Source organism: Lepidochelys kempii, chromosome 1, assembly GCF_965140265.1.
Source record: "Lepidochelys kempii isolate rLepKem1 chromosome 1, rLepKem1.hap2, whole genome shotgun sequence".
Classification (NCBI taxonomy): domain Eukaryota; kingdom Metazoa; phylum Chordata; order Testudines; family Cheloniidae; genus Lepidochelys; species Lepidochelys kempii.
Window position 1 is genome coordinate 349,238,258 of NC_133256.1, and position 24,368 is coordinate 349,262,625.

General features: G+C 42.8%; 1 protein-coding gene across 9 annotated transcripts in view; it reads right to left on the reverse strand.

The window, feature by feature from the left end:
* PPP6R2 (protein phosphatase 6 regulatory subunit 2) overlaps positions 1 to 24,368 on the reverse strand; it is a 176,735-nt gene that overhangs the window by 50,411 nt on the left and 101,956 nt on the right. For all 9 annotated transcript variants that reach the window (XM_073329005.1, XM_073329010.1, XM_073329008.1 and 6 more), the window contains 11 exons: positions 22,131 to 22,334; positions 21,350 to 21,414; positions 18,920 to 19,035; positions 17,444 to 17,529; positions 16,970 to 17,050; positions 15,191 to 15,288; positions 8,205 to 8,262; positions 6,497 to 6,624; positions 3,795 to 3,970; positions 1,481 to 1,643; positions 1,032 to 1,120 (listed from right to left, as the gene is read on the reverse strand). In XM_073329005.1, the coding sequence (XP_073185106.1) occupies positions 1,032 to 1,120; positions 1,481 to 1,643; positions 3,795 to 3,970; positions 6,497 to 6,624; positions 8,205 to 8,262; positions 15,191 to 15,288; positions 16,970 to 17,050; positions 17,444 to 17,529; positions 18,920 to 19,035; positions 21,350 to 21,414; positions 22,131 to 22,334 (1,264 nt within the window). The remainder of the gene's footprint in view (positions 1 to 1,031; positions 1,121 to 1,480; positions 1,644 to 3,794; positions 3,971 to 6,496; positions 6,625 to 8,204; positions 8,263 to 15,190; positions 15,289 to 16,969; positions 17,051 to 17,443; positions 17,530 to 18,919; positions 19,036 to 21,349; positions 21,415 to 22,130; positions 22,335 to 24,368) is intronic.

The window sequence follows — 24,368 nt, forward strand, 5'->3', positions numbered from 1 at the left end:
GATGTTCTGGTGTTCATTAATGTCTTGAGGTTTGTTTGTCTGATACCAGTAAGATCAGTTTGAGGACTTGAAAACCAAAGCACCAGAGGGAATCTTCTAGGTTAACAGGAGAATCAAGCTCTAAACTAGCATTGAGTGAACTATAAAAAATTCAGAGGTTTAAACGCTTATTCCCCCTGCCCCCGCACCCCGTTTTTTGGGGGGGTCAAGAAATTAGACAGAAAAATCTCACTAGCTATCCAGTACTTTCTGGTCTCTTCTGTCACTACTTTCATCCTCTGACTTCTACTGGAATCCAGATTCCAAAGATCACTTTTTGTGGTATTACAATTTTTAGTAACTGATTGTATAAAGGAACACTTGGAAAGAAACAGGAAGGAATTTGCTACTACAGCACAGTGCTTACAAGGTGTAAATGTGGGGCCTCCGCAATTTAACCGTGTCCTATAAACATACAAGTTACTACTTCATTACTGGTTTCAGAGTAGCAGCCGTGTTAGCCTGTATCCGCAAAAAGAAAAGGAGGACTTGTGGCAACTTAGAGACTAACAAATTTATTTGAGCATAAGCTTTCGTGAGCTACAGCTCACCTCATCGGATGCATTCAGTGGAACCTGATCACTCTCGTTACAGTGTGTATGGTAACACCCATTGTTTCATGTTCTCTGTGTATATAAATCTCCCCACTGTATTTTCCACTGAATGCATCCGATGAAGTGAGCTGTAGCTCATGAAAGCTTATGCTCAAATAAATTTGTTAGTCTCTAAGTTGCCACAAGTCCTCCTGTTCTTTTTACTTTATTACTGAGGAACGTGTAAACCCATGCAAAGTAGCAGCACTTACTGTTTCATTAGGTGGCTGAACCCACATTCAGGAGCTCTAATATGTCTAAGTGGATCTATCAAATAACATCTGTGAGGAAGCACTGGACAGGAACTTTGCCCCACAAACCTGGGATGTTAGGCAATACTCAAAATGATTACAGATGCAAATGAATCCCTTCACATTTCATAATATTATTGCCACTTACAGTTCTTGTCCTGACCCTGCTTGGGGTTTCCCTCTGAGTCACTGCTTTCTGTATCAACAGGAGAACTACATCTGGGACCTGATTCTGAGCTAAAAAAGAAAAGACCTGAGAATGAACCACAGCTGCTCTGGTCCTGATATAGGATACTTAGAAATAACTCCTAAAAAAGAAGTTATTACAAGCAACCCTAATAACTTACAGTATAGTCAGAGCCTTGCAACAGTGACAATATATACAGTATCATAGTATGAGATATGGATACCACTGATTTCAATCAGTGCAAACACAGAGGTGTGAGTATTGATCCAGATCCACACAGACAATATTTAGAGAAAAGAAAAGAAAGATTACAGTGCAGACCCCTAGCCAGTTATTCCATACAACCACACTCCAAACATTCTTTCACACAGAATTTGTGGAGATGTTATTGGCATTTATGCTTCATTTACCAACAAAAAGGTTGAAAGTCTGTAAATTTTGCCCATCCTTTCTCCTCAGGAGTGGCGGTCTCTGGTGCTGCTGAATCCCATACACTTGATCCAACATCCATGGCCACACAGGGTGCTGGGGGTTTTGAATTCACTGGCTCAAACACAGCTGTCCACCCAGATCCTGAAAGTACAAAGACAAACAGAAGTTGCTTAGATTTTGTACAACCTTATGCCTTCACAAAAAAAGTCAAAGGGGCGGGGGGGGGGGAATTCTCAGAGGGAAAAACAAAGATTGTGCAGTGGGAATCCTTGTGGGAATCTATAGGAGGACTGTAGATGAGTCTCATGTTGTTGAAAGAAATCAGGCCATTTATTGATTATCTGAAAATTGGTTTCTCTGACAAATATTGTAACCCCACAATAGGGGAGCACTTATTAAGAAAGATGGCCTTAAAAATTCTTTAACTGCAATGCACTAGCTGCAGGCACACAGTGTGCTGCAGGCAAGATCTGGGCACCTTTCTATCTATCTAGGTACTGTGACAAAGTTCCTCCTCTACCTTGGTGGGTCCTGCGCTTATTGGAGGATTTTGCTCACCTCAGAGATTCACAGTAGCCCTCAGTTTGGCCACTTTCGTGGCTCAAATCTGCCGTTCACTCAGCTAACCTCATCACTGGTCAGCCTGGGGAAAAGGAAGGAGAACAATCCCCACAGTCTCTGCTGGTCCACCTAAAGGGTCGGGGGACAGGCCAGGGACCTTCCCCTCTGGTGGGACCCACAGTCCAAGTCAACTCCTCCTATATCCAATAGGGAGTTGGGGGATGGGGGGAACCCGGGCCCACCCTCTACTGCAGGTTCCAGCTCAAGGCCCTGTGGATCACAGCTGTCTATAGTGTTTTGTGTAACACTTGTGTGACAGCTACAACTCCCTGAGCTACTTCCCCATGGCCATCTCCCAATACCTTCTGTATCCTCACCACAGGACCTTCCTCCTGATGCCAGATAGCGTTTGTACTCCTCAGTCCTCCAGGAGCATGCCCTCTCACTCTCAGCTCCTTGCGCGCACCTCACTAACTGGAGTGAGGGCCTTTTCAAACCAGGTGTCCTGATTCGCCTTAATTAATTATAGCAGCTTCCCAATTCGCTACAGGTGTCCTAATTAGCCTGCCTGCCTTAATTAGTTCTAGAAAGTGCCTGAGTGTTCTGGAATAGTCCCTGTTATTTTACCCAGGGAAAAGGGACCTGCTTAACCTGGAACTAATGTATCTACCTTCAACCACTCTTTTGTAGCCATCTGGCCTGACCCTGTCACAGTACTTATATGGCCCTCATCACTATACTATCTGAATGTGTCAATCATTAACGGATTTCATCCTCTCAATGTCGTTATGAAGTAGGGAAGTGCTATTATCCCCATTTTTACAGGGGGGAACTGATGTACAGGGTAGATTTTCCAAGGTCACACAGGTGGTCAAACAACAGAGCCAGGGATTAAATCCAAATCTCCTGAGTCCCAGTCCACTGCCTTATCTACTAGAACATCCTTCTAGTTCCTCAGTTTCAGACACACAGTTCTAACAGTGATTTGCTTCCTGACATGCAATGCAGTACCTCTCTTAATACAATGTGTATTGTGTCAAATACATCAGTGGTTGAGAAGCACACATAAATTAGGAGGTGATTCACCAAACCGATATTCACTCATAAATTGTACTAATATCTGAACTTAGTTTCTAGACAAAGACAATTGCACCAATTACACTGTCCACAGAAAGTGCCTGTTGTATAAATATTCTTAATTTAATTGGCCTGGATGTCAATGTCCCTCAGATGATGGCCTGAAAAATATCTGTGTTTTTGTAACACTCACAGTAGGTAATGGCAGTAGAAAGTGTTTGTTTTTTAAAGGAGTAGACTTGCACAATGCTATCAGTTCTTCTGTAGCAACACCGCTTGAAAAAAATAACAGCGCCTTTAGTCCTCTCACTTAATATCTTCTTTGTTGATTTGTAATAAAAATTGATACTGTTATAGTAATTACACCCTGCTTGGTCCAAGAGCATAACTGAACGGCACACTGCAATCTTGCAGCTCTAGCTCTCTGCATCTGCAGGATCCAATCCCTCCAACATTTTTAAGGCAGGAATACGCAGATGCAAATTCACAATGGGCATTTTACTTCCCAGCTGCTGATGCTACACTACTGAGTAGCCTCAGTAGTCATGTGGCTTGCAGGTGGCTATACATATACCCAAGTGGTAGACCTCCAGGAAAGGCTGCCTGAGACATGTTTCTGGAGACTTAATTAAGATGCTATGTTGAACTTTTTACCTTCAGTAGAGTCAGAGTCTTTCTGCTCAGAAGGATTATTCTTGTTGGTGTTCTCAGTGAGAGGTGTTGTTTGTTCTTCTGGTTCCTCCTCTTCTTCTGAGTCCACACTGCCATCATGATCCCCATTCTCTAGATCACTTTTTGAGGAACTTTCTGAGGTCTGAGATACTCCAAACCTGAATCGTAGAAATCAGAGTTAGAAAGACCTATTAGGCCATGTAGTCCACCGCCTACTTGCTAGTCCAATCAGGAGGGGGAAGAAAGGGGCAGTGCGGATGCTTCCTTAATGTGTGTCTTTTAATGCTTTGATCAATGTAGTTTTTGATATCCTAAATGACAGGGCTTCCTACAGGAGATATTCCTCAGTTTAATAAATGTCCTTCAGGAATTTCGGCCTAACATTCAGCCTAAATTTTCTGTTTTGTAGTTTCTTCCCATAATTTCCCATTTATATTCCCGTAAACCCCTATAGAATCCCTGCTGTATTTACTACACCCTTCAGAAATTCTCCCTGAGCCATCTCTAAGTAAAATTTACAAACAATTCTGAATCATTTCTCATAAGTTAATTATTATTCACAATAGTATCACAGGTGTGCACAGCACTTTACAAGCATATCGAAAGACAGTCTTTCCCTAAGGAGCATTCACTCTAAACTAAACATAACAAACAAGGCAAGAGACCGAAGTACAGAAGTGGGTGGGAAGGTAAGAGGAAGAATACAGAATGCAAGGGAGGGCAGATTTTTCATGGAGATCACGGCATACATTGTACAGTATGGTTCATAGATTTCTTTTTAATTACAACAGAAGTCACTAAATTACTCTTTCATAGTTTCCACACTTGTAAAATGGAGGTGGGTAGGAGGACTAAATTTGCTAATGTGTGCATTGCACCCTGAGGATATAAAACACTATGAATGCAAACTATCTTCCATATTCTAATTTAGACACACAAGCATTTTCAAGACAATTGAGTCTGAATAGAAAAATCAATTTTCATGTGATCACTAAAAGTCTGACTTACATTTCCAATCAAATGTGAATTATGACTTTATTGCACCCACAATTTTCATTCCTACTTGCAGCAGCTACATATTTCTGATCTTTCATTCAACCTTGTATACAAAAAGGAGACAGAAGGCCTAATTCAATTAATATAGGTCCATCTTCAGTGGCATAAGACTACTTTCTTCACTTAGATTTTGGGGAAAATGAGAGTTGGACAGGAGGGAGTGTATTTGTTATTTATAAACAAAAATTACACAGGATAGTAAACAAATCTTTCCCCTTTTACACACCTCAAATGGAAACTGACTAAAACACAGTTTCTACTCAGTTACATTTTCCATACTGCAATGATTGAAAAGGTGGGATGAGTGACCAGTCCAGAACAACAAGAAAGAAGCATCAGAACAAGTCAGCAAAGGATCAATAAAATTGACATTACAAATGATCTTTAATAAAAACAAAAAGATTTGATTTGGAAGTTGTCCCCTTCTACATCCAAGAAAGTTAAGTTATCAAACTAGCTGGTGTTACAGTGTGCACCACTGATTTTAACTGAAGGGCTGATTCTCACTGGCACCAAGAATGATCACACCCATCCTGTTAGGATTTATTAATTCGCAGATGATAAAGGTGCTGGAACTGACTGCCCTGGAGACTGAAGTCCTCTACGGTATTTATTTCCAAAATATAACGCATAGGCAGCAGCATGGCAAGCTTCCCCACACAAACCCTCTACAGTACCTAATGCCTGTCCTAGAGAATCATTTCTAGGCCAGGGAAGTGAGTTCAATCTCAATCGAGATTCAGAACGAGAACAGCAAGCAAGTTAGTGCCACCTGACCTGGTGGCTTGTGTGATGCAGATAATTGTCCATTAGCAACTGGACTGAGAATATTAATACATTTCACACAGTTCATAGAATATCAGGGTTGGAAGGGACCTCAGGAGGTCATCTAGTCCAACCCTCTGCTCAAAGCAGGACCAAACCCCAACTAAATCATCCCAGCCAGGGCTTTGTCAAGCCTGACCTTAAAAACCTCAAAGGAAGGAGATTCCACCACCTCCCTAGGGAACCCATTCCAATTCAATTTCGGCCTCTTGGTTGTTTCTGCTGTCCAATTTATCCACATCTTTTAAAACTGCTATTATAGAAGAATTTATTATTAAATAATTAATAAATCTAAGGGGTGGATTGCAAATTCATTACAGTACCAGCTATACAACATGTAAGGGCGCTAAATTCTGACCAAAACCAAATTTTTCTTGTCTTCACAATTTTTAAAAGAATCCTGTATCTTCTCCCTTATTAAACAAACCAATCATTGTTCTCTCTACCGCATCCTCTGGAACAAGACCTGGGCTTTACACTCAGTTTCCAGGAGGTGAGAAAAGGAATGGCTTCTAAAAAATTCTTCAAATAAAGGCAGATTCTCTCCTCCACAACTGGTTGTGTATCCTAGTGTTCCCCCCATTGTTACATGCTCTCAAGCCTGGCCTCATTTGTACATGACAGGTGTCTTGCTCTAAGTTTAAGACAAGCAATTATCTCTTTGTAGGAGCAGCTCATATAAAACCATTCTGTTTTATACAAGCAACAGGCTCCAAAGCACATATTTATAAGGAATAATGAACTGGAATATACAACCTGACAGTATTCAGAGAAAAAAGAGAGACCTTTTGCTTTCACCTTACCGTGTTCTTGATTTGACTTGGGTTGCATAGGTTATTTCCTTCTCCTCCCAGATATCTTCCTCCTCCTCTTTATCATCAAACTGTTGTATCCGTTCATTGCAGCAGGCCTCAAAGAGGGATGCATTTGGCTAAAACAAATTTCAACAGAAATCAGGTTCTGTGGATTTCTGGGGGAGGAAGCAACTAGACTGGTGATGCAGAGCAGAGTTCACAAAGCACAGTGTCCATGTACATCTAACCCCCTGACGTTATATGTACACTTTTCACTTTACTTTCACCCAGGATAAGGAACAGGCAATATACAGAAGTGGAAGGGCCAAGAGTCAGAAAGAGTAAGCCTTTGGTAAGCCTGGAGGCAGGAAGCCCAGAAGAGACCAAATAAGAAATAAGGCTGTCACAGCCTGGCTTGCGTCTGAAATAAAAGGTATCCCTGCTTGCTGCTTCATAGTCATCCTGTCATACAAATCTCTCCACTTCACCCACTGTGGTAGGGAAGCTTCTCTGCCATGGGGGGTTGCCTCAGAGATATTTCAGAAAAAGTAAAGCATTCACTCACAAATTTTCCAGTTTGGAATTTTGAGAAGAGGGAGACGATGTCATGAATACAGTCCACTCCACAAAGACAAATGAACTTCCCACAGCATAATCTCAGCGTTCAGGCTAAATTTCAATGGAGTAATTACATTCTTCCTGCTTAAAGCACCCTGTAATGCTAACTGCTGTGCTATTCCTGAACTCTGGCTCTGTCCAACACATAGCACTTTCCACCCCAGCAGTGGCTGCATTTCAGTGGCTGGTGAAGTCACATATTTCTGAACATATACAATTTGTGATCAGTTTGCCAAGTTCATTGAGTGCTTTGGGATCTTTGGATAAAAGGTTCTAAGTATGTGTCAATTATGAGATGATGTACTGTTACAAACAAGAGCTGTAGTGAAATGTCACTACCAAAAAACCCCCTCTCTAGTTAGGAAAACACAGCTAAGCATATTAAATGCTACCTGGGGTTGCAGGTTTTAGTTAGCAGTTTCAAGCAAAACACAATGAATTTTTGCATCTCAGAAATGCTGCCTGTGATGTGAAGAGAGAAAAGGGGAGAAGGAACTAATTTTTCCCTGAGCAGTGTAAGGGAAGTTGTTAAAAGAAGCCGTTTTAAGACCAAGGAAATCGAATGCCCTCAGTTCTGAATGGAACAGGTTTTGTCAGGAAACAGATGTGTAGGGGACTCTTCACTTGCTCCACAACAGGTGCTGACTCAGGAAAGTATGGTGGAGGGGCAAAGGATGGGGTGGCAATACTCAGATTCGTAACGAACCAATTTTCTAATATTTTTATTCACCAACTTCTAATCCTATTCAACAGATGAAAAGGGTGGCAGGGAGAGACAACGGGCTACAGCAGGTTCATAGGGCATTTGCTAGCGAAGACAGAAGCACACCGTCCAGCTCCAGTGGCCACTCCTGTAATGGAGTCTTAGAGCTAGACGATGCAACAGCAGACTGAAAGAGCAACAGAATTGTATAGTACGGTGATTTCAGTGCCCTGATTCCCTTGCTTGGAGATAGGCACTGGGGCATCTTTTTCTTTACTACATAAATAAAATACAGCACCCCTTTTCTCCAAGATGCAAATGGCTGCATCTGATTCAAGCATGGTCTGACCTGCTGGAGTCAGTCCTGTTCAATAAATATCCAAAAACCCCACTTACACTGTCATCATCCGCATCTATGTTGAAGTTTATCTCTGCAATCCGGTCAAAAGGTGCACTGCAAAGAGAAATCTGCATAAGGGCTTGGAGCAACAGGTACAAAGACAACTAAACATAGAAAGACTTTGCAACCCAACTTCTCTGCTGTTCTCTGCACACTCACTGCTGTATTATTCCAACCCAATGATTTCTTTACTCTAGTCCTTGAGGGAAAAATAACGTAAACTTGTATTTCTGCTTCTTTGCAGGTATCACTTGTAGATCTTGTTCCGCTCCTTAGCAGTGGGACTATCCTAGCTCATAAAGTATTTTGACCGTATAGAGCAATGTAGCAGGACAGAGAACAAACCAAGCCCCTACTGGCTGTCACATGCAAACTCCTGCAGAGCATAAATGCTGCCTGCAAACATTTCAGTCAGTTCCTTCAACTGAGTCAGAGACAAAGCTCCCAAAGATAAAGCCAATTCCAGCTGATCACAAACCTCTAAGAGCATCTCATATAATCATGTTCCGTCCTCACTGATCACTTATGTAGCAGCTCTAAGTCCTTAGTGGATAATGATGCAAATCACAAAAACCATCAAACAGCTCACACTGGCAGTTAGGTTAAGAGAGACCATTACTAGAACCGGAGAGGGTTCCACAGAGCAGGAGTGCAGCTGATTGAGGAGGGGGATTTTACTCTGTATCTACACATGCCTAAATCTGGGCAGTGTTATTTATGTCTCAAATGTTATCAATTAAAGCTATTAAGTTAGTGCATCTGTTGTAAAATATTAAAAAATATTCAAATGACCATCCCACTAAAAAAGGGGTCATTTTTAATTATATCTTAAGTCACTTCTTTCATAGGTTTCACCAACAAATATCCTACACTGGAACAGTTTTTGTTTTATTCTCTCCCCCTTCTTATTCATCCTCATGGGAATGGATAGTATGTTCCAGCTACATTTCTCCATCAGCTTCAGTTTTACATTAACGGTCTCTACATGACTCCCGATAGAACTTATGCTGCTTTTTCCCCAATAACTGATTTAATTTCTATTTTTATTACAAAAATGGGAAAAACAATCAGATTACCCCATAATCAGTCAATTGCATGCTGGATTGGAACTTCTTGACCCTATTAACGGTCCTTATGACCACAATGCTCAAGAAAAAGGCTAGAGAATATCTAAGATTCTCCCTTCACACTGAAAAGTAGCTTCCATTTATTTGAATATCATTCTAATGGAGACCCTAGAACTTTGAGGTTGCTGAGACCTTCCGAGCTAGATGGTATTGACAGCTTTCAGGACATACTGGTTGGTACTTTCTTGAGGGTGACTATAAAGATGGCACAAACTCATCTGAAGCTGGCATACAAAATGAAATGGCAATTTGAAAAGAGTTATTTTACTCAGGACCTGGTAGTGACTTAAGCTCTGCTATGAAGAGAACAAACAATGAACTTCCGAATAACTCAGATTCATCAGGAGCAGCAAAAGACTCAGAATCATTGTGCTACCATAGAGCTTTCCAGGCTAAAAACTGCCCCTTTCCACTGATCACCAGGTCACTAAGGCCATCAGCCTCTAGCATTTTTCTATTTGAAATTAAGTCTCACAAAATGGAAGGAGATCTCTAACTTTTTAACACTATATGAAATACAGTTATAAGATAGGTTTCAGAGTAACAGCCATGTTAGTCTGTATTCGCAAAAAGAAAAGGAGTACTTGTGGCACCTTAGAGACTAACCAATTTATTTGAGCATGAGCTTTCGCGAGCTACAGCTCACTTCATCGGATGCATACTGTGGAAACTGCAGAAGACATTATATATACACAGAGACCATGAAACAATACCTCCTCCCACCCTACTCTCCTGCTGGTAATAGCTTATCTAAAGTGATCATCAAGTTGGGCCATTTCCAGCACAAATCCAAGTTTTCTCACCCTCCGCCCCCCGCCCCCCCCAAACTCACTCTCCTGCTGGTAACAGCTCATCCAAAGCGACCACTCTCCCTACAATATGCATGATAATCAAGGTGGGCCATTTCCAGCACAAATACAGGTTTTCTCACCCCCCCACCCCCATAAACACACAAACTCACTCTCCTGCTGGCAATAGCTCATCCAAAGCGACCACTCTCCCTACAATATGCATGATAATCAAGGTTTAACCAGAACGTCGGGGGGGGGGGGGAAACAAGGGGAAATAATGCATAATGACTTAGCCACTCCCAGTCTCTATTTAAGCCTAAATTAATAGTATCCAATTTGCAAATGAATTCCAATTCAGCAGTTTCTCGCTGGAGTCTGGATTTGAAGTTTTTTTGTTGTAAGATAGCGACCTTCATGTCTGTGATTGCATGACCAGAGAGACTGAAGTGTTCTCCAACTGGTTTATGAAAGTTATAATTCTTGACATCTGATTTGTGTCCATTTATTCTTGTACGTAGAGATTGTCCAGTCTGACCAATGTAAATGGCAGAGGGGCATTGCTGGCACATGATGGCATATATCACATTGGTGGATGTGCAGGTGAACGAGCTTCTGATAGTGTAGCTGATGTTATTAAGCCCTTTGATGGTGTCCCCTGAAAAGATATGTGGGCACAGTTGGCAATGGGCTTTGTTGCAAGGATAAGTTCCTGGGTTAGTGGTTCTGTTGTGTGGTATGTGGTTGTTGGTGAGTATTTGCTTCAGGTTGGGGGGCTGTCTGTAGGCAAGGACTGGCCTGTCTCCCAAGATTTGTGAGAGTGTTGGGTCATCCTTCAGGATAGGTTGTAGATCCTTAATCATGTGTTGGAGGGGTTTTAGTTGGGGGCTGAAGGTGACGGCTAGTGGCGTTCTATTATTTTCTTTGTTAGGCCTGTCCTGTAGTAGGTGACTTCTGGGAACTCTTCTGGCTCTATCAATCTGTTTCTTCATTTCCGCAGGTGGGTATTGTAGTTGTAAGAATGCTTGATAGAGATCTTGTAGTGTTTGTCTCTGTCTGAAGGGTTGGAGCAAATGCGGTTGTATCGCAGAGCTTGGCTGTAGACGATGGATCGTGTGGTGTGGTCAGGGTGAAAGCTGGAGGCATGTAGGTAGGAATAGCGGTCAGTAGGTTTCCGGTATAGGGTGGTGTTTATGTGACCATTGTTTATTAGCACTGTAGTGTCCAGGAAGTGGATCTCTTGTGTGGACTGGACCAGGCTGAGGTTGTTGGTGGGATGGAAATTGTTGAAATCATGGTGGAATTCCTCAAGGGCTTCTTTTCCATGGGTCCAGATGATGAAGATGTCATCAATATAGCGCAAGTAGAGTAGGGGCTTTAGGGGACGAGAGCTAAGGAAGCATTGTTCTAAGTCAGCCATAAAAATGTTGGCATGCAGTGGGGCCATGCGGGTACCCATAGCAGTGCCGCTGATCTGAAGGTATACATTGTCCCCAAATGTGAAATAGTTATGGGTAAGGACAAAGTCGCAAAGTTCAGCCACCAGGTTAGCCGTGACATTATCGGGGATAGTGTTCTTGACGGCTGGTAGTCCATCTTTGTGTGGAATGTTGGTGTAGAGGGCTTCTACATCCAATAGTGGCCAAGATGGTGTTATCAGGAAGATCACCGATGGATTGTAGTTTCCTCAGGAAGTCAGTGGTGTCTCGAAGGTAGCTGGGAGTGCTGGTAGTGTAGGGCCTGAGGAGGGAGTCTACATAGCCAGACAATCCTGCTGTCAGGGTGCCAATGCCTGAGATGATGGGGCGCCCAGGATTTCCAGGTTTATGGATCTTGGGTAGTAGATAGAATATCCCAGGTCGGGGTTCCAGGGGTGTGTCTGTGTGGATTTGATCTTGTGCTTTTTCAGGAAGTTTCTTGAGCAAATGCTGTAGTTGCTTTTGGTAACTCTCAGTGGGACGAGAGGGTAATGGCTTGTAGAAAGTGGTGTTGGAGAGCTGCCGAGCAGCCTCTTGTTCATATTCCGACCTATTCATGATGACAACAGCACCTCCTTTGTCAGCCTTTTTGATTATAATGTCAGAGTTGTTTCTGAGGCTGTGGATGGCATTGTGTTCTGCACGGCTGAGGTTATGGGGCAAGTAATTTGTTTTTAATGACAGAAACCTATAAGGGTGATAATCTCAGGAGACGGGGATGAGGAGGTGTTTTTAATGAGAATCATAGAATCATAGAATCATAGAATATCATGGTTGGAAGGGACCCCAGAAGGTCATCTAGTCCAACCCCCTGCTCGAAGCAGGACCAATTCCTAGTTAAATCATCCCAGCCAGGGCTTTGTCAAGCCTGACCTTAAAAACCTCTAAGGAAGGAGATTCTACCACCTCCCTAGGTAACGCATTCCAGTGTTTCACCACCCTCTTAGTGAAAAAGTTTTTCCTAATATCCAATCTAAACCTCCCCCACTGCAACTTGAGACCATTACTCCTTGTTCTGTCATCTGCTACCATTGAGAACAGTCTAGAGCCATCCTCCTTGGAACCCCCTTTCAGGTAGTTGAAAGCAGCTATCAAATCCCCCCTCATTCTTCTCTTCTGCAGGCTAAACAATCCCAGCTCCCTCAGCCTCTCCTCATAACTCATGTGTTCCAGTCCCCTAATCATTTTTGTTGCCCTTCGCTGGACTCTCTCCAATTTATCCACATCCTTCTTGAAGTGTGGGGCCCAAAACTGGACACAGTACTCCAGATGAGGCCTCACCAATGTCGAATAGAGGGGAACGATCACGTCCCTCGATCTGCTCGCTATGCCCCTACTTATACATCCCAAAATGCCATTGGCCTTCTTGGCAACAAGGGCACACTGCTGACTCATATCCAGCTTCTCGTCCACTGTCACCCCTAGGTCCTTTTCCGCAGAACTGCTGCCTAGCCATTCGGTCCCTAGTCTGTAGCTGTGCATTGGGTTCTTCCGTCCTAAGTGCAGGGTCCTGCACTTATCCTTATTGAACCTCATCAGATTTCTTTTGGCCCAATCCTCCAATTTGTCTAGGTCTTTCTGTATCCTATCCCTCCCCTCCAGCGTATCTACCACTCCTCCCAGTTTAGTATCATCCGCAAATTTGCTGAGAGTGCAATCCACACCATCCTCCAGATCATTTATGAAGATATTGAACAAAACCGGCCCCAGGACCGACCCTTGGGGCACTCCACTTGATACCGGCTGCCAACTAGACATGGAGCCATTGATCACTACCCGTTGAGCCCGACAATCTAGCCAGCTTTCTACCCACCTTATAGTGCATTCATCCAGCCCATACTTCCTTAACTTGCTGACAAGAATACTGTGGAAGACCGTGTCAAAAGCTTTGCTAAAGTCAAGAAACAATACATCCACTGCTTTCCCTTCATCCACAGAACCAGTAATCTCATCATAGAAGGCGATTAGATTAGTCAGGCATGACCTTCCCTTGGTGAATCCATGCTGGCTGTTCCTGATCACTTTCCTCTCATGCAAGTGCTTCAGGATTGATTCTTTGAGGACCTGCTCCATGATTTTTCCAGGGACTGAGGTGAGGCTGACTGGCCTGTAGTTCCCAGGATCCTCCTTCTTCCCTTTTTTAAAGATTGGCACTACATTAGCCTTTTTCCAGTCATCCGGGACTTCCCCCATTCGCCACGAGTTTTCAAAGATAATGGCCAATGGCTCTGCAATCACAGCCGCCAATTCCTTCAGCACTCTCGGATGCAACTCGTCCGGCCCCATGGACTTGTGCACGTCCAGCTTTTCTAAATAGTCCCTAACCACCCCTATCTCCACAGAGGGCTGGCCATCTCTTCCCCATTTTGTGATGCCCAGCGCAGCAGTCTGGGAGCTGACCTTATTAGTGAAAACAGAGGCAAAAAAAGCATTGAGTACATTAGCTTTTTCCACATCCTCTGTCACTAGGTTGCCTCCCTCATTCAGTAAGGGGCCCACACATTCCTTGGCTTTCTTCTTGTTGCCAACATACCTGAAGAAACCCTTCTTGTTACTCTTGACATCTCTGGCTAGCTGCAGCTCCAGGTGCGATTTGGCCCTCCTGATATCATTCCTACATGCCCGAGCAATATTTTTATACTCTTCCCTGGTCATAAGTCCAACCTTCCACTTCTTGTAAGCTTCTTATTAGCATCTCTTACATAACAGCTGCAGAGTCATTATCGCTTAGGGAATGTCTACAGTGCAATGTAAGCCCAGGGTTCGAACTCAGACATAGCCTAACTGGATATTAGAAAAAACTTTTTCACTAGGAGGGTAGTGAAGCACTGGAATGCGTTACCTAGGGAGGTGATGGAATCTCCTTCCTTTGAGGTTTTTAAGATCAGGCTTAACAAAGCCCTGGTTGGGATGATTTAGTTGGGGATTGGTCCTGCTTTGAGCAAGTGGTTGGTCTAGATGACCTCCTGAGGTCCCTTCCAACCCTGATATATTTTGTGAGAGCCTATCCTCCTCCCCCTTCTAGCTTCAAACAACTCATACTAACCGAGGGCTCAGACCCAGGGTCGCAGGACCCCACAGGGTGGAGGAGCCAAGCCTGACTTAAGTCAGGACCCAGCATTCAAGCTCTATTGATTTGCAGTGGACTCATGCTGTGGGGGTTTGTTTACACTGCAATAAAACACCTGCGGCTGTGTCAGCAGACTTGGCCTCGCAGGGCTATAAAATTGCCATGTCGACATTCAGGCTTGGGCTCTGAGACCCCAGCCACTTGGAGCCCAAGCGGGAACATCTATGCCACTACTTTTAGCCTTGTAGATTGAGGCTGCAAGCACAAGCCCGGGTTCTGAGATTCACCACCGAGGGTTGGATTTTTTTGTTTTGTTTTGTTTTGTTTTTTGCAGTGTAGACGTACCCTAAGATTCTGTAACATGAAATCCATCCACCTCTCCCTTCTTAATGGTTTTTGGAATTGCCTTAACACTTGCATGCTTCCTTGTAAGTGAGGAAGATGAAGATTTCCTCGGGGACTTCATCTGACTGCCAATCTTCAACTGTAGACATGACAAAACTGGAAAAATGAACTCACTTGATATTGTCATCCTGGTCTGCAAACTCCTCGTCATTGAAGCCAAACTGATCCACAAAGTTGGCTGTCATCTGTTGGATTTGGTACTCTGAGAATGCCTGAGGGATGCAACCAGAGACCGGTTATAAGGCAATTCAAAGAGTTTAAAATAAACATTATAAGAAGATGCTGCTAATCAAGCCCATCCCACCTACAGTCTACTCCTCTGAGTTTGTATAGCGCCTAGCACAATGGGGCCCCATTCTTGGTTGGCCCTTAGCCACTACTATAATAAACTGAACTATATAATAGTAGTAGTTCAATTTTCCAAACTAGGTATTTCCACCACTATTGTTTGTTAGGACTTTGCTGCAGTAGCCAGCAAACACCTGTTTTCTGACGGTCAATATACTGAAGTCCTCCTGTTAGCACTGCTGTTGAAACTCCCATCCCGCCAGTGCAAGGGGGAAATTCCAATTTCCCTTGTAGAGAGAAGTCAGTTAATTTCCCTTGTTTTTATGGGGGGTTTTAACATAGCGACTAGGGAAACAAACACATTTGGAGGTCGGGGGGTGTATCTGCAAAACCACAGAAGTTAGCTGGGGGACTCAGGTGAAGGGGTAAGTAATCTGATACTCATTTTTTTAACCTCACTAGATTTCAGGTTAAGGGTGTCCCTTGGATTCCCGCATCTGGTTTTATATGGCTAGCTAAATCTGAACTACCTAAAATGTCTTTGCTGGATCTAATCTGCCCTGCCCTTTCCTAAACTGCACCTCTACTGTCTCCATGAGTCATGGAGACACTTCTTCCATTCTACTCTCACCTAACAATCACTATGCAAATACATCCTTCAGCAGCCCTCAGAGAGTGCTTACACAGGAAAACTAGGCACCTCGGGCCAAAATTCATTGGAGGGGGAGTCCAGGGCCCGCCATGCAGTACAAGCACTGTGGTCAGGGTTGCCATACTACAGATCCACCAGGACCAGCTGCTCATCCTGCAAGCAGGCCAAACCTGAGTGGTGCTGTGACCCCATGCACCAGGTCACAAGACTGCTCATTCAAATTAGGCCCGGCCACACTCCATCAGCGTAGGTAGGGGCCCATAGTGTATACCTGCCTGGGGCCCAATGATGGGTTAAATCCAGCCCTGCTGATGTCCAACCTGGCTCTACCAGTAACCATTAGGAGATTTCAAATATTTGCCTTCAAACACAAGAAAGCAAAATTCACCCCCTTCACTTGGCTCTCTCGTTTTATAAGAGAATACCTATTCAATTGCCTTCCCTTTCCTTTATAAATAATACCATTTTAACCCATAGATCTCAATGAGCTTTATAAAAGAGGTAAATATCACTATATCCCCATTTTAGAGCAGTGGAAACTAAGGCACAGAGAGATCATACCACAGAGCTGTGGGAGAGCTGGGAACAGAATCCAGGTCTCCCAACTGAGCACTCAATCTAATGGGTCACACTGCCTCTAACAAAATGTCTTCCCCATGGGCACCTCAGCAGGAGAGCGGTCTTCACCAATGGTCAGCTCTACCCTCTGCTGCAGTGAGCGAGTGACATTTTCCACATGGCACAAAAACTTTAGGGTGAGAAGGTTCAAATACTGGCCAAATTGTCCTTCTCTTCTTGTAAAAACATCTCTACCGTTAACAGATTAGACAGACACACAAGCAGCTTTAGACCCTGGTAAGAAGATAGGAAGCTGCACCATAGTGAGAAGGATTAAAGATGAAGCCAGACGTAGTGTGCTTCTCGGCAACAGTACGAAGCACAGAGTCTGTCACCTGTTGGAGGGAGAGTTCATTGGGGAAGGCGCTCTCGATGTCCTCGTCCTCACTGGAAGAATGCAGATGGTGGGTGCTCACCTGAAACAAAGATCACAATGAATGCTAGGGAAAGCCAAGAGAGGTCACAGTATAATCTTGCCCTATTAAGAATCTATCACAGCCAGAGACCAAAGCGGTCTAGTAGGAATTATTTTCCTTCAGAGCGCAACATCATGAGACACAATACACATCAGAGAGGTTGCCAAGCTACAGCAGTACTGCAGCTAGGTCAGAGAGAAATCCCTCACACTCAGCACTATAGAGAAGAGGTTAACTATAACTCCCCACGCCGGCCCCTGTATACCCGCTGTGTAGGATCAAGGAAAATATCACAGAAAAGGCTGTATAAAACCAACAATTTTCAAATAAAACAGGTGCCAGAAAGCACCAGGCCCATCTGAAATATGCAGAAGGGTTTAGCACTGTCCTTACCAAATCCACTGTATTCTTCCGGTTGGTCTCTCTCAGCGTCTCTTCTACAAAGCTCTCCCACCTCCCTCTGCAATCCTCAGGTAGCTCTGTAACAAATGGATCACCACCATAGTTACCTCATAGCTCAAGAAACAAAGGACCAGTGCCAGTCAATGGAACGTATCAATCCCACTCTCTCCCATATACTGGGCAATGTTCAGATCCCCAGACAAGTAAGAAACAGTGTTCTGGGGTACATGCATCTCAATCCCTGAGGCAATATTTTATATAACATGTTTTTAATCCCTCAGCACTTGTTCAACAAACACATGGTGATATTTAAAAAGATTAAAAACACTCCTATGACCCAAAGCACTGAAAGAATCCAACAAAGCGAACAGAAGACAAAACAAAAATATGGGGCCAAGACTGGAAGTATACACCTGAGGAAGAGAGGTATATTTGAGGTGCAAAGAGCGGAGAGGGCATTGGCTGAGATGGATATCAGAGCATGGAGAAATTCCAGCCCTAAGGACCTCCAAAGCAAAGTTAACTCATGCCATTTCATATTCCTTGGATACTATGTACTGTAACTACTAGTTCTGCCCACGCATTATAATGTACCACTTCAGTTCTGGGCCTCGCTCAGTGTTTAACATGCTATTCTCCCATGCAATGAGCCGAGTTAGAGAGCTAAAGAGAATAGCAATAAGGCAAATTCTTCAGTCAGTGTAGCCCCTAAATGGCCAAGGGAACTACAAGACAACACTTAGAAATTCTTGCACAATGCAACCTCTCAAGTTGCTAACATTAGTGTTTGATAAGCATGTAAGAAGCCAAGAAAGGTGAACGATTCCTCCCATCTGCACCAATGTGTTTTCCATTAATATACTTAACTGGGTATCCTTATCTCCTCCTAGACAAACAAAGGGTTAAGTGGGCTACGCAGTGGTTTTCAAACTGTAGGCCAAAGTCAAGTGGGGTCAGAAGAACATCATCTGCCCCTGTATCTCTCTCAAATAGAGACTCAAGTGTTAGTGATAATTTACTAAAAGAAACCACATTCTCCCCATAACACCTTCCAAGCCCCAACACCCACACTTTATTTATTGTCATTTCTTGATATGTTATGTCTAAACTAGAGTGTCAGCTTCCTGGGACAGGGCCCCGTTCTCCCCTGTAAATCTAAGGTACTGCAAAAAACGTATAATCTCCTGTTGAGCAAGGCACCCTGTAGGACAAAATGAGTCAAACTCTGCACATAGTTATGCAGACACAATCCCACAGACTTCGACATGGCAGTGTGCATGTAAGAGAGAGCAGAATGTGGCCAAAAGCTTCCATAAGAATCAAATATAAACATTCAGCCAGAAATCTTTTTTTTTAAAACTGTAAAATGGGATCTTACCAGCATGTAAAACAAGGCAAAACAGAGTGTTTCAGAAAGAGCTATTCAATCAGAAAAACACATGATGGAACAGGGACTAGACCATGTACCTTTAATGAATTCACTGGTCTGGGTCTGCATGGGGCCCTTCTCCATATTCTGTACCACAGCATTGGCTATTCGGGTAAGGTGGCCCATATTCCCTCGCCTCATTCCACCTTCTGCCCTGAAAACAGCAACAGTCAGTACCAGTTCAACAAAACACTCACCAGCAAATTCTTAAGAGTCACCGGCTGCTGCCACAATTTAACATGTGTAAACAGTAATTACTACCAGTGTGGCAGATGTAAAGATGCTACATCAACACAGAATAGGCTGAAGGGGATGAACTGTCTCACAACAGAGGAGCCAGATCACATTGTCTCAGGCAGATAGGGAAGAGAGAACTCCTATTGCACTGGGTATACCAGACATCTATAAAAGCAGCTGTGAGATACTAGCACAGAAGTAGATAATTTTTTAATCATAACTTCCCTGAAACAAAGACACAGCAACAGAGAAATATTCGAATCATGGCTGTATTGAAAAAGCACTGGAATTGTAGTTGAAGGTAAGAGAGAACAAAAGAGATTCTAACTATAATGACATATTTCCCTCAAAGAGAATTTCTGAAAAATAATCAAAATTAAATTAAATAATAACAAAGTCACATTGCCCCTGTATTTTCGTTGTTCTGATGCTATCCAAGGAAAATGTCAATCTCAAAATCAATCAGTGAGTGAAATGGCTGAGACAATCTTCCTACCCACACTATTCAGAAAAGGACTGAAGTGACTCAGGAATCAAAATATATTCGCTTTGATGGCAGGTCAGCAGGTGACACTTACACAGCTCAGACCAGAGCGACTCATCGAATATAGCAGATCTGCTCTCAAACTGGCAGGTGCTGACAATCAAAAGAATGGACAGAACTCACACAAGTAACCTAATTATTCATTTTAACACTTCATTCACATTACAGAGTATCTCATCAAATATTCAGGTTTGAGGCAAATATTATTTGCGCAGCACTAACTGTGCGCAAGGTTGACACAGGCAGCCCTGCTGAATATTGTGGAGGCTGGTTCAAATCAAAGCACATTAAAAACACCATAGAAACACAATGTAAAAGAAGTCTCCATGCCACCCACTACTGAACCCTAGACAAAATACTGTAAAAAGAAAACCACCTCTTTTATTTGAGCTCCTGGAGGAGATGTTGATGATAAAAGCATACATTACTTTAGTGACACGTAAAACTTTTCATTTTATATTTTGGAGTAACTGGACTATATCAAAAGTTAATTTTGTGATGGTTTGCTGTTCTAATGTCAATTCCCCATAAATACTTTGGAGTTTTCATAGACTGATTGATTTTAGAGCCAGAAGGGACCACTTTGATCGTCCAGATTGACCTGCATAAATAACACCAGCCACAGAACTTCCCTGTTTTGCTCATGACGTTACTATAAAATTCAGTATTAGATAATAAGGTGACAGGCTTTATACAAACCCCCTAATCAGGATGTTCCTTTTAACAACATGAAGTTGTGCCTAAAAAATTTGAGCATTAACTATGAGCTAAATCAAGAGCTCCACAAGTGTCTCCTGAATCTCAATGAGTGACAGAAGTCAAAGCCCAAACAGAGATGACAGAGAGGCAAGGTGGGTGAGGTAATATCTTTTATTGGACAAGCTTATGTTGGTGAGAGAGACAAGTCACAAGGAGGAAAGGAAGAGGTGTTAATGGGCCACTTCACCTTGAAATATGTGTTAACTACTTAGGCTAAACAATCTGTTCTACCTTGTGTTTAGCTGTGACACTCTGAGTAAGTTTCATCACCCCCAATCATTTAAATCTATAAAACAAAATTCAAGTAATATCGACAGACGCAATTATGGTTGTCAGTGCATTATCTACCATGCAGGGGGACTGTCAAGAGAAATTAGCAAATTGCCTCTACAGCACATTGAAGCTGTAAAGTGCTATAAATAGCAGCAAAATGTTTAGGTAAGCAAGGAAACGGAAGCACAGATCATTTTCTTTCACATCAATCTATTTTCTTTATTTTTAGAGTCGTATTTCATACCAATCACCACATTACCTGAATGGCTTCCAGAGTTAGAAAATTACACGAGGAATCTAATCTCAAATAGGGTTTCCCAGACATTCTTCTCCCAAAAGTGGGGGGAACAGTACGTAGGTTATTTTTTAAAAAAAGCAAGCTAATGTGCTATGTGGTGTTCTTTGGGAAAGCAAGAATGAAGTGTGCTTTGCATGCCGACTGGAGCACTGATAGGCCCCTTCCTGTCCATAGGGGTCTAAGTATGTGTTTACCTGGTATGTATTTGATTTTTAACATCTGAACAATCTGCATTCTGATTTTCTAGCACATTAGCAAACTTCTCTATTATCCAAATAATTGAAAGAATATTCAACACACTAGCCAAAATTTCCAGCTCTCAAATTGGGCCCTCCATACAACCAAAAACACCCTTACTGTATTTTGTCATTGACTTCCCAGGCATCCAATATCCTCTGCAACAGGCAGCACCTCTGGAACAGCTAGAGAACGAGAGACAGTGAGAACGTTTCAGAGGCTAACGGAAATCCAGTGGCCCAAGTAGCCTATATCAGATCAGGGATCACTTTCATTAATCTCTTTACACCTTCTACCACTTAAAATTACTTTAAGACAAATTTTAAATGGATTCATCTGGATGGAACAAACTGGACAAGAACTCTGAAAAGGTCCAGCAATCCTCTCAAGTTTTCCTTAAGTGGTTCAATCTTCCTCTATGTCACAGAATTTCCCTTCTCTTAGAGGAGGGGAGAGACGGTGTTTCCTGTAAGATACTTCACTTTACCCTTAAAGGGTTCATCATAATCATAATGAAGAGAGCTATCATGGTTTTAAGACAACAGCACAGAATAGTCTCAGCATTAGAAGCACATGCACAGAAAGAGTCAGGAATCTGTAATCATGACAATTGGTTTTGCGGTTTTTTGGTCCGAAGTGTCAGTGCATCTTTACTAAAAGGAAAAGTGATCTCTAAACTCATTAAGAGGGATGATATTTTTCCTCTATAGTTGAAAGAATAAATCATCTGTACAAAGGCAAGTACATTTCCATCCAGAACTGGAAGACCAAAACACTGTCTAGACATCTTGATAAGCATTACCCTCTCTTCTTAAGCACTTTGTCAGGCTACTCTCTTGTTAACCAAGACCCGTGCCGAATCCATCCACCTAAAGCTCTCAAGTGACATGACTAGACTTACATGTGTCACCATAATATTCTCTGGACTGTGGTCTGAAGTCTTCAAGTTCTCTGTGGTCACATTCCCATTCAGCACCTCCTCTTTATTATCCAGGTCATTTGTTGCTGATTTCCCTTCATGCACAGAGTGCGAGAGAATAGCTGCTATGCACAGTTCCACTTGGAAGTGCAAAAAGTTATTCCATGTGTATTTAAAAAATAAGTCCTGGAACAAAATAAAGGATAGAAAAAAATCCACTTAGGACACATGTCTGATCAGACCTTTATACACACACACAAACTTACTTTGTAACAACAAGAGGGACAAAGTGGAAACACACAGTCAGTCAGCCCAATTTACAGAGCATGTTTCCTGAGAGCAAGTCAGTGAAACTTCGATCAGTGGAATCACTTGTGGAGTAAGGTACTACACTCAACATAAGATAGTCAGTGTTATAATGACAGGTTTCAGAGTAGCAGCCGTGTTAGTCTGTATTCGCAAAAAGAAAAGGAGGACTTGTGGCACCTTAGAGACTAACCAATTTATTTGAGCATAAGCTTTCATGAGCTACAGCTCACTTCATCGGATGCATATAATGGTGCAGCTTGGTTTCTATGCAGGCTTCACTCCAAAAACTGAGATCCCCTGAGACTAAAAAAGTGTTATCTAATTTGCCCAAACAAAGCTCAAGTACTAACTCCACCAAGATAATCACTAAAAATCAAGGAAAACAACAGTTAAGGCAATCTTCATTCATATGCCTTAACATCATTACTCCTCGGGGAATTCTGTGCCACTATACATGAGCAGAATTCATGTCTGGCGCAAAAAATTGTTTTCCCCTGCAGAAAATACATTCAGCCCAAGACGTGGTGCCAGAACAGCCGGCTGACCAGCAGTAACAGCTACCAGCAATCTGCGTTCATCACAGCAGCCAGCCTGTGGAGCCAGGTTAGGAGGCAGAGTGGGGCACACAGGGCTGCTTGGTGGAGTCACAGACTGGGTTTCAGAAGGGCTAGTGGGGGGGCAACAGACTGGGGCGTGGGCTCAGGAGCTAGCACTGAACCAGGGGCTGAATGGGATGGGGCTCCAGGGCCATATGGGGACAGGGAGTAGGGGGGTGCAGGACCACATGGGGATGGCGAGTGCGGGAATAAGGGCAGATGTGCCTGACTGAATGGGTGAGGCTCAGGGTCAGCCAAGGTCTGCATGGGGGAGGCTCCCCAACTCCCTAGCAATCCCTCCCCCTCTCCCCCAAAAGAAACTGTTCCATACTTCTCCCACCTACACCCAACAACCCTTCAGGTTCACTCCCAGGCTCCTTCCCTCTCTCTCAACTCCTCCGTTACTTCCGACTCCCCCAAGCCTTTACAGTGCTTCTGCAGGGTGTGGGAAATGCGATTCTGTATTGTAGCGTAAATGAATTACTCAAAGTTCTGTATTAATATGCCTAGTAACAAGTTCATTTGTCAAAAAAAAAAAAAATTCCTGAATCTTTTTTTTTGTCTTTATTGTTACAGACATACTTGCTGACAAGTATTTTGAAATAAATTACCAAAATAATTATAACTGGTGTGATTATATTGTGTTATTTTGACAAAATATGAATAATTTTGCAGAATTTTAAAGCATTGTGCACATAATTTTAATTCTTTGGCGCACAATTCCCCCAGGAGCATAACATCTAAACAGCATTACACTAAAACGCACTCACAGATATCTCACCTCCACAAAAAACTCTTCCAACACGTAAGTTATAACCAAACATAATGCACTCTACTTCCTCTAAATCATACACAAACAGAACTCTGACTCACAGCACAACTAAATTAAGATATATTCTCTATCCTATGACTTGGTTGGCTATGATGAAAAATAATCACTGACAATAACTTACCTGTACCACTCAGAAAATATCAGAAACAATTTTTCCTAAGCCATTTTCTTAGTTATTGTGGAATTTATTTGGTTTATACCCCAGGGTAAGGCTGAGCAGAGGGTAAAAAATCTCTTCTTGGAGATCTGGAGTCCATCCCATTAAACATCTGAGACTTCACAATATGTAACTAGGCTATTTTACAGACATTCTGCTAAGTTACTTTAACAGTTAATGTTGAAGAATCATAGCGACACTGATAGGTCACCTAGTCCAGTGCCCACGATTATCTAGACCATCCCCAATAGATGTTTGTCCAATCTGTTATCCAACAACTCCAGTGATGGAGATTCCACCACCTCCCTAGGCAATCTGTGCCAGTG